Source organism: Embiotoca jacksoni, unplaced genomic scaffold (genome assembly GCF_022577435.1).
Source record: "Embiotoca jacksoni isolate LCO1_2020_lvr unplaced genomic scaffold, fEmbJac1.0.p SCAF_94, whole genome shotgun sequence".
In the NCBI taxonomy this organism is placed as follows: domain Eukaryota; kingdom Metazoa; phylum Chordata; class Actinopteri; family Embiotocidae; genus Embiotoca; species Embiotoca jacksoni.
The window spans coordinates 614,967-624,966 of record NW_027185452.1 but is presented as its reverse complement, the minus strand read 5'-3'; the positions used below and the strand labels follow the sequence as shown (position 1 = coordinate 624,966).

The window sequence follows — 10,000 nt, the reverse complement described above, 5'->3', positions numbered from 1 at the left end:
GACGTGTTTGAACGTGTGAGGTGAATCTGAAAGATGTTTCAGAAGCTTCAGTTAAGCTTTTAGTCGACTAAACGTATAAATGTACAGTTTAAGGACTCTTAATCTGCAGCGCAGACATGCAGACTGATTTTAAAGTGTTAATTAGAGACTTTGAAACGTGGCTTCTGTTCTTCGGTCCGACTGCCAGAGAAGATGAAAGCTTTTTAAAGGTTTAAAGGACGTCTTTATCCGACGGTTAACGGTTTTCCTGCGTCTCCCTGCAGGACCATGTCTCCGTCCAGCAGCAGGACTCCCTCCGCCTCCTCTTCAGGGTTTCCACCTGACATGAAGGACTGAGAGTTTGACGACGCGGCGCCCCCTGCTGGACTCCCGCTGCAGCTGCAGGCCATGGCTGAGCCCAGCTACTCCGACCTGATCGCCCAACACTACAACTACACCGGCAAGTTCCGCAAGACGCAGCAGGACTCGGGTCTGAAGGCCGACTCGGTGGTCTTCATCATCGTGTGCTGCTTCATCATCCTGGAGAACATCCTGGTCCTGACCACCATCTGGAGGACCAAGAAGTTCCACAAGCCCATGTATTACTTCATCGGGAACCTGGCGCTGTCCGACCTGCTGGCCGGCGTCGTGTACACCGCCAACATCCTGCTGTCGGGCGCCAACACCTACAAGCTGACGCCCACGCAGTGGTTCTTCCGGGAGGGCAGCATGTTCGTGGCGCTGGCGGCGTCCGTGTTCAGCCTGCTGGCCATCGCCATCGAGCGCCACCTCACCATGCTGAAGATGAAGCTGCACAACAACGGCAACACGTGCCGCGTGTTCCTGCTCATCAGCACGGTGTGGATGATCGCGGCGGTGCTGGGCGGGCTGCCGGTGATGGGCTGGAACTGCATCCAGAGCATGACGCGCTGCTCCACCGTGCTGCCGCTCTACCACAAGACCTACATCCTGTTCTGCACCACCGTCTTCAGCATCATCCTCATGGCCATCGTGGTGCTCTACGCCCGCATCTACGCGCTGGTGCGCGCGCGCAGCCGCAAGCTCGTCTTCCGCAAAGTGTCCAACGGCCGCGGCAACGCCGGCGCCAACAGCAAGAGCTCGGAGAAGTCGATGGCGCTGCTGAAGACCGTCATCATCGTGCTGAGCTGCTTCATCGCCTGCTGGGCGCCGCTCTTCATCCTGCTGCTGCTGGACGTCGCCTGCGAGACGCTCGGCTGCCCGATCCTCTACAAGGCCGAGTGGTTCCTGGCGCTCGCCGTCCTCAACTCCGCCATGAACCCGCTCATCTACACGCTGACCAGCAACGAGATGCGCCGCGCCTTCATCAAGACGCTGCTCTGCTGCACGTCCTGCGTCCGGCCGCGGTCCAAGTTCACGGGGCCCATCGTGGGGGCGGAGTTCAGCCGCAGCAAGTCCGATAACTCCTCCCACCCCAACAAGGAGGAGGCGGAGTACTCGCCGAGGGAGACGACGAGGGAGGCGGTGTCGTCGGGGAACGTCACCTCGTCGTCCTAAACGTCCGGCCGCGACGGAGCGGAGAGGTGAACGAACCTTCGGACCGATCGGCGCTCACGGAGACTTTTAAACGGGTCGAACGGGGACGGCGAGGTCAGAGGACGTCCGCACTCTGTATGCAGCTCACAACCTTCGGTCCGAGCCGGCACGCCACCTGCAGGAGGATCGCACGGTTCACCGCCTGGGGATCGTTCGGGAACCGGGTCAGACCGGAACCTGGAGTCCCTGGAAAAATAAAAACACACCAGACCGGACAGTTAAAGCATCACGAAGGTTCTTTATTGACGCCACGGAGGTCGATTTTACCGAGTAAAAGTTCTGAGCTTCATAGAAAGTGTTTATTGATCCTCGTAGAAGAGTCCGACTCTAAACTCACCCTCTAAGAACAACTAGAACGAGTAGCGCTTAAAACACACGGCTGGCCAATATTTAAGAAATGCAGATTAATTCGTGGTTTTCTTTCCCTCCACTTTCCTTTAAAAAAAAATTAAAAAAAAAAAAAAATTCACCCACACGTGAATTCAGAGTTCAGCTGCTCGACGTCCGGAGTTAAAAACATGAACTCTGAATTCATGGATTCTTTGATGTGACATTTTTTTTGTAAAAAAAAAAGTTAACTGTGTAAAAGTTGTAGAAGCTGTCGGTCAGAATGTATTTTCTACTTCCTGTTTGTGTTGTTGTCCGTAGCGACGTCAGTGTAGTCGAATTAATTTATATTTGATCGCAAGAAGAGAAAAAAAACAAAACAATTTTGTTTGTCAGAAGAATGAAAAGATGTCTTTTTTTTTGTTCTTTGCGGGTTTGTTCAGAATCTACGGAAGCCCAATCCGACCAAAAATAAATCCACAGGCAAAATTAATCCATGCGAAACAAGTACAATTTTAAAAACCAAAAATATTAAATCTATATTGTTTCTCAAAAGTGAAAGTTTATTCTTGAAGGTGGACGAAGCCGTCATGAAAAACAATCTTCCCGTGAGGTCTGTTTAGTAACTCTACTGGAGCTTTTGATCCCGTCACATGATCTTCATCAGCAGTCGACGCGGATCAGAAAAAAAAAGAAGAAAATTTTAACTCAGAAACCTCAAAGAGAAATTTCACATTTTAAGCGTCATCGTCGTGATATTTAATGTTTTGGCACGATTGGGTTTCCGTAGAGATTTGGATTCTGTCACCACGGTTACCAGTCCCTTCTCAACTTCCTCTCATCCTCTATCGGGAGCTGATCGATTAATCAATTAATTCCTTGTTACGGTCCAGCCTGAACTCCGTCTGCACTGTTTAACTCTCAATGTTTGTTTGTTTGTTTGTTTGTTTGTTTCGTAGCACTTAATAAAGACAGAAATAGAAACACAGTTTGTGTTTGAAAGAATCTGAAAAGCTGCAAAAGAAAAAAATCAGGCAACTCATAACAACAGATGTCACAATTAAAATTTTAAAAGAAGTTCAAATATTAAACAGTAAAAAACAGCAATTTGCTTTTAAAGGAAATTCACACGTTTCACAGCTGAAACATTTAAAGAAGTTTTAGTGTTTAAACGGTGAATTTTTGTGCTGTAATAAAAGCAATGAAGTCTAAATGACTTAAAAAGTAAACATTACTTCAAAAAAAAAAAAATTTAAATAAAAAGACCAAAAGTAAGACATTAAAGTCAACATTTTTAGATATCAAAGAAGAAATTTGTACGTGGAGCTAAAGCGTCCAAAAATAAACTGAAGTGGAAATTAAAAATAAATTACAAATTTCATGTTTTCATCAAGTTTTGCTATTTTAAGCTTTTAGCAACAGATCTTTAAAAACAATTTTTTTTGTGTCCACGATTATTTTTTGTAACCATTTATTTTTGAATTTTTGCTCCATATTGTCACTATTCATCTACTTTTAGTATTTTTAAAGAATGTATTCATTAATTTTTACTTTCTTACGTCCAATAACTGCAGCCGACAATTTTAACGATTTATTCACTTATTTTCGTTAATTTTTTTGCATTAATAGACAACTTTTTAAAACTAGCTACGACTGTTTCACCAAACTTTCCATTTACTCAAAACTTTTAGCAACAGAAACCAAGTTTTTTTATTCACCATCACCTTAACGTCCATTTTAACGACGTATCAGCCGACTCGGTTTATTCCAGCTGACGTCTCGTTCGCTCCCGTTAATGAAGTCAAGACGTTTAAATCAGGTCGTAATTTCTATTTTCGCGTGACGGTTCGAAGGCGATCGGTCACGGAGCTCTCAGCTTGTGTCTCACCTCTCTGTGTCCTTAATTAGATTCATTGATCGTCCCAGCTGCTGACCTCTGACCTCGGAGAGGGGAGGGGGGGGGGGCGTCTGTGAGTTCAGGGGGAGACATAAATATAAATAAAAGCTCTTCCTCTGATTGGAGGTTCAGTTCAAGGTCAGCCGACGACCTCGCCTTCTGATCCCAGCTGATCTCAGGTCTGTCGGATTATTTCGTTTTTCTCTTATTGATTAATTTTGGACGCATTTAATTCATCAAACTGAACGTAAACACAGAGCGCTGGTTAAAAACTAATATTCATAATTACAGTTATTAATAATTAACAATTACAAAGTACTTTGCAAATACATTAAATTAATGTTAAATAATTTATAAAAGTATTTTATTGTTCTCCTTATTATTGGAAGTGTTAAAGTTTGTAAAAATCATAATGTTGCTCTTATTTAATTTTTTGGGTAAATTTAACACGTAACTATTTACTTTATGTTTGCTTGTTTTCTTTGTTAACAAAAACTGGTTAAAAATTAGGTTTAAAAGTTGAATTGAATGATAAATAGTAAAACAGGAAAACAGGCGCAGTAAATATGATCACATCCATCAAAGTCGGGGCCAGAACGAAGGGGGCGGGGTCAGAGTGGAGGGGGCGGGGTCAGAGTGGAGGGGGCGGGGTCACAGCGGGCCTGAAAATTGGACAATGAAAAAGACTCGAATTTAAACAAATAAAAACGTGTCACGTGATCATCAGAGCAGAAGGAAGGACAGCATCCTCAGAGGAGGTAAGAAGGAGGAGTGTGGATGTGCCGCCTCCCTGTGGTCACATCACGACACTGCAGCTCCAGCACACACTCGACCACTACTAGGAACAGCACACAGTTGTTCGTTGCTCTGGAAGCACAGAAAATTAAAGAAAGAAGAAATACATGAAAATATTAAAGGGAAAGTTTGAACAGAAAAGTGCAAACAAACACAAAAACGCACTGCTAAATCTTTTATTTATACACTTTGTAAATGCTGCGATCAGGACAACAGACAACCAGTGTAAATTACTGACGATGATAAATACAAATAACAAGGAAATATTAATGTTAAAATAAATTCTGTTAGTTTTAAATTAATTCTGTTTAAAATATGAAGATTTTTATTACCAGACTTTCCCAAAAAACTACTGAGTGAACTCAATAAATTAAGATTTTAAAGAAACAGGAAGCATGTGTAAATAATAATAACAATAGTTTGTGTTGTACTTTATACGTATTATCTTTTATTATTATTTTGTTGTTTCTGATTGCATACGTGGGAAAATAAATACAAATAAACTTGAATTAAAATCAGTTTGACTAAGTAATAACTAATAAATACATATGAAATATGAAAGGGATTGCTTAAAACTTACTTTTAATTTGATATTTTAAGTATAATATTTAATACCCGTGGTGACGTTGAACGCAGTACTTTTACTTGTAGTATTTGTAGAGTTCCTACTTTCTACTGAAGTATTCTACTTTGCCAGAATCCCAGCGCCACCGTGACCTCTCCTGACTGAGGCATGCTGGGAAGTGTAGTCTCCAGAGCCGCCTTGAAGCCGCGCGCCTGCTCGCCGCGAACTACATTTCCCGTCATGCCGCGCGAGTTTTCTTCCTCCTCTCCTTCCTTCTGCAGCCTCTCGGCCCTTCTGCCGTGAAAAGGGAAGATGAGAAGCCGCGGCGGCCCGCCGACACCGAACCGAGCCTCTCTTCCAGCGGAATGGCGGCAGAGCGGCTGCTGACGGACCGGAGCCCGAGCTCAGCTGCCCTCCCGCGGCCTTGAACGCGACACGACCGCCGCTGGAGCCGCGGAGCCCCCGGAGCCTGGAGGAGCGGCGGGTGGAGCTGCAGCCCCGCCGGGCCGGGCCGAGCCGAGCCGAGCCGGTTTCTGCGTCCAGCCGAACCGAGCCGCCACATCCCCGTCCCCGCTGACGATGCTCAACGAGCTGCGGGACTGAACAGCACCGCACCCTGAAACCGGACCCGACACCCCCCCCCCCCCCCCGCCCTCCTTCAGGTGAGTCTCCCTGCACACCTGGAGGTTCACCTGGTCTCCTGAGGCGGGCTCACGTCATAGTTAGAGGTAGCCCGGTCCGGTTCTGGTCCCGAGTCCTGCTGTCAGGCTCAAACAGCTGTTTCACCCAAACATGTGAGCTGTCAGGTCCAGAGTGATGATCCGGTTCGTCCAATCAGCTGCAACCTGGACCATCCGAGATCCTCCTCGGTGTTCAGTAGGCGGGGCGGGTCACTGAAGGGGCAGGTCAGAGGTCAAAGGTCGTGGGGGGGGGGGGGGGGGGGGCTCAGTTTAAGGGTTTACAAACCGGTTTTAATTATTTGAGTATCACAACCAGAGATATCAAAGAGATTAAAGGGTCTGCTATCAGCTGCACGTCTGTGGCCCCGCCCCCCACTCAGTGACGTCACTGCAGGTGTTTTTAACCTTTGTTGACTGGTATTAGCACACCTGCTGTGACATCGTTAAGCCCCGCCTCCCTCAAAATACTTTGATTTCGAAGTTTTTTAAGTTCCTTGTAAAGTGGTTTAGAGACTCTGGTAGGTCCTGGTCCGGTCCTGGTCCGGTCCTGGTCCCGGTCCTGGTCCCGGTCCTGATCCGGTCCTGGTCCTGATCCAGTCCTGATCCGGTCATGGTCCCGGTCCTGATCCCGGTCCTGATCCAGTCCTGGTCCGGTCCCGGTCCCGGTCCAGGTCCGGTCTCGGTCCCGGTCCAGGTCCAGGTCCAGTCTCAGCCCCGGTCCAGGTCCAGTCTCAGCCCCGGTCTCGGTCCAGGTCCGGTCCCGGTCCGGTTCTGATGTGTTGCTGTCGTTGCAGTGTCCCTGCAGGCCGCAGCATGGAGCGCTCCGGCAGCATCCAGCTCGACATCCCGGACTTCAGCAACTCGGTTCTGTCCCACCTGAACCAGCTGCGGGTTCAAGGCCGCCTCTGCGACATCGTGGTCAACGTCCAGGGTCAGAGCTTCCGGGCACACAAAGTGGTCCTCGCCGCCAGCTCGCCGTACTTCCGGGACCACATGTCTCTGAGCCAGATGAGCACCGTGTCGCTGACGGTGATCCGAAACCCGTCGGTGTTCGAGCAGCTGCTGTCCTTCTGCTACACCGGCCGGCTCTGCCTGCAGCTCGCCGACATCATCAGCTACCTGACCGCCGCCAGCTTCCTGCAGATGCAGCACATCATCGACCGCTGCACGCAGATCCTGGAGGGCATCCACCTGAAGATCAGCCTGGCCGACCTGGACGAGGAGTCCAGGGAGGAGGAGGAGGAGGCGCGGGGCTCCCGGGGCGGCCGGACCCTGGAGGCGGTGGCGCGAGGGGCGGGACACCACGGCGGCCTGCGGATCCTCGGCCCGCGGGGAGGAGCCGAGGCGTTCGAGGCGGTCAGCCCGGCGGAGGAGCCGCTCAGCCCGCCGCCGCCGGTGGAGCGCAGCGGGCTGGAGGCCGGCGCCGCCAGCAGCAGCGGCCGGGCCGGCAAAGAGCCGATCCTCCGCATCAACCGGGCCGGTCAGTGGTACGTGGAGACGAGCAGCGACCCGGAGCGCACCGGCAGCGCCGAGGAGGGCAGCGGTGTGGACGGAGTCCGGATCAAAACGGAGAGGATGGAGGAGTGGATCGGAGCGGGGGAGCACCATGAGGAGGGGGGTCCGGTAGAGGAGGGCGCCACCGTGATGATCGACACGTCGGGACGCAGCACGCTGGTGACGGGGCCGGTGGGACCGCTCGGGACCCGCAGCGTCCAACCGTCCTCCAGCTTCAGTGAGACAGACAGGTGAGTCGCCGTGAGGCCACGCCCCCCCCCACGTGTCACCGCCCGGCCCGTAAGACGCCTGACGATGTGCGTTCACGTGTGTTCAGGTTCAGTCCCACCGGCAGCGTGGTCGTCCTCGCCGAGCGGCACCGAGCGAAGAGCGAGTCGCCCAGCAGGGCGGACGAGCTGCGGCAGCCGAACTCACAGGTACGAAGTCCAAAGTCCGGAAACGAACCGGCCGAGAAAAGACGGGTTTTCATGAGAAAACAATAAAATGTTGGATCTCGTGACGAGATGGACGATATAGAGTTTAAACTTAAACCCAACAACACCCTCAAAGATGAAGCGCTTTCTAACAAGTTGCTCCTGAATATTCAGACCTTGAAGACCCGTACGGTCCCACTAGAACCTCCGAAGGTACTTTTAAGGTACTGAATCATCAAACTCCTTCAACAACAACCAGGAGTTCCTAAAGTGCCCAATAAGCTTTTCGATAACGGAAAGAACCTCTTAAAGGACGCGAGAACGGCTTTGTAGACCCTCTAGTGATTATTGGAACATGAAAGACTTCGTTCAACCACCTAAAACCAAAGAACCGATAGAAGCTCGTCAGTAACCGCTAGAACACCTTGAAGCTTCTCAATAACCCTGAAAAACCTCTTAAAAAACTCATCGAACTCTCAATGTACGTTAAAACTCGAGAACTTTCCTCGGTCGGCAGCGTAATCCTTGAGTAGTTGTCCCGGTCTGGTTCCGTGTTAACGTTTGTTTGTACCCGTCAGGCGGAGGAGCACGTGACGTTCGATATGGGCGGCTACGAGGACTACCTGAGGGAGCAGGTGGGCGACCGCTGGTTCCGCTACAACCCTCGGCTCACCTGCATCTACTGCTGCAAGTCCTTCAACCAGAAGGGCAGTCTGGACCGCCACATGCGGCTGCACATGGGCATCACGCCGTTCGTGTGCCGGATCTGCGGTAAGAAGTACACGCGCAAGGACCAGCTGGAGTACCACATCCGCAAGCACACCGGCAACAAGCCCTTCCACTGCCACGTCTGTGGCAAGAGCTTCCCCTTCCAGGCCATCCTCAACCAGCACTTCCGCAAGAACCACCCGGGCTGCACCCCGCAGGAGGCCCACAGCGCCTCCCCAGAGACCACCACCGCCTCCGTCACGTCCAGGGGCGGCCCCAGCGACGAGGCCTCCCCCAGCCAGGAGGAGCCCGAAGGCGGAGGAGGCGGCGGGAGCAGCAGCGGCGGAGGCCAGTACGGAGACGGTCCCCAAGCCTCGGTTTCCACCACCGGGCCCGACTGATCTAAACGGGGACGGAGGAGGGTGGAGTCGAGGTCGGGGAGCGTTGGGCGACAGCGGTAGGGGGGCCCGGTCCGATTCCTGTTGCACCTGAAGCCGGCGGGACGCCGAAACCCCGCCGAGGTCGAAGGGACGCCTCGGAGTCCGAACTGAGATTTTTTTCCGCTTTAAACCGCATCTACCTTCACAAACCAAACCGAACAGATTAAGCTAAAAAATGAAGAAATGCCACACACTCCAACAACCTCATCACCACTCGGCCCAGTGGTCCTCGTTCGCCTGCGTCCACTTTATGTTACAGATTTCTACTTTTATATTTACAGGTTAACAATGCAGCATCGCAGCAGTCTGTCTGGTGGAGACTTTGCCAAACTACTCAGTGCCAGTTTGACCGTTTAAATCCTTCATATTTGCCTTGAGACAATCCGGAGCGGTCGGGGGGGTTAATACTAATAATGATCCCGCGCGCTCTTCAAGTGCCACAACGGCGTAAAAAAATTAAGATTTAGTTGCACAAAAAAAAGGTTCAATGTGAAAACTACGACTTTTAGAAATCCGGTTCCGGTGCGATCGGAGTTTCTGACGGGTTTTTGGGGCGTCCGTAACATTTCGGGGGTTTTGGATGAAGGTCGCACGCTTCACGGTTTCACACCAGATATCTCGTCGTACCGAGAAAATCACGACTTCCAGTCCTGATCCCACAACTGTTTTATCTTTGAATTCATTGATAGAAATTTGTGTTTTACGACCGCAGGTAAAGATTAGTTTCATTATTGATGAATCTGCAGCGTCGTTTCTTCGTAAGAAGATAAATTGTTTGGTCTAAAATGTGATCAGTCTTTCGAGATGCAACGTCTACGAATGTTAAAACTAGCAGCGTCAAAATGAACTTAAAAGTTTGACCCAAAACGATATCTGTTTATTGACCATGTCGTTAAACCACTTCATTATAACAACTAATTCTGTCATCGTTTTTAATACCATTGTTCAAGGAATCCCTTGATGTACAAATGTAATCAAACCATTTTTTTTTTTTTTTTTTTTTTTACTTCATTGATTATTTGATTGTTACAATAGATTGAATTTAATTTTCAGTCTGATCTTAAAATACATTTTCAGACTTAGTGCTTAAAATTTGTTTTGAGTTT

At 49.7% G+C, this 10,000-nt stretch overlaps 2 protein-coding genes across 3 annotated transcripts in view; both read left to right on the top strand.

Annotated features, from left to right (window-relative positions):
• Positions 1 to 2,869, top strand: part of s1pr1 (sphingosine-1-phosphate receptor 1) — a 4,277-nt gene extending 1,408 nt beyond the window's left edge. For both annotated transcript variants that reach the window (XM_069141956.1, XM_069141955.1), the window contains exon 2: positions 264 to 2,869. In XM_069141956.1, coding sequence (XP_068998057.1) covers positions 388 to 1,515 — 1,128 coding nt within the window. In that variant the 5' untranslated portion in view covers positions 264 to 387 and the 3' untranslated portion in view covers positions 1,516 to 2,869. The remainder of the gene's footprint in view (positions 1 to 263) is intronic.
• Positions 2,870 to 5,409: 2,540 nt separating this feature from the next.
• zbtb37 (zinc finger and BTB domain containing 37) overlaps positions 5,410 to 10,000 on the top strand; it is a 7,802-nt gene continuing 3,211 nt past the window's right edge. Inside the window, exons 1-4 of the mRNA XM_069141949.1 lie at positions 5,410 to 5,800; positions 6,613 to 7,563; positions 7,650 to 7,749; positions 8,325 to 10,000. The exon at positions 8,325 to 10,000 is cut by the window's right edge and continues 3,211 nt beyond it. Of these exons, the coding sequence (XP_068998050.1) occupies positions 6,632 to 7,563; positions 7,650 to 7,749; positions 8,325 to 8,855 (1,563 nt within the window). The 5' untranslated portion in view covers positions 5,410 to 5,800; positions 6,613 to 6,631 and the 3' untranslated portion in view covers positions 8,856 to 10,000. The remainder of the gene's footprint in view (positions 5,801 to 6,612; positions 7,564 to 7,649; positions 7,750 to 8,324) is intronic.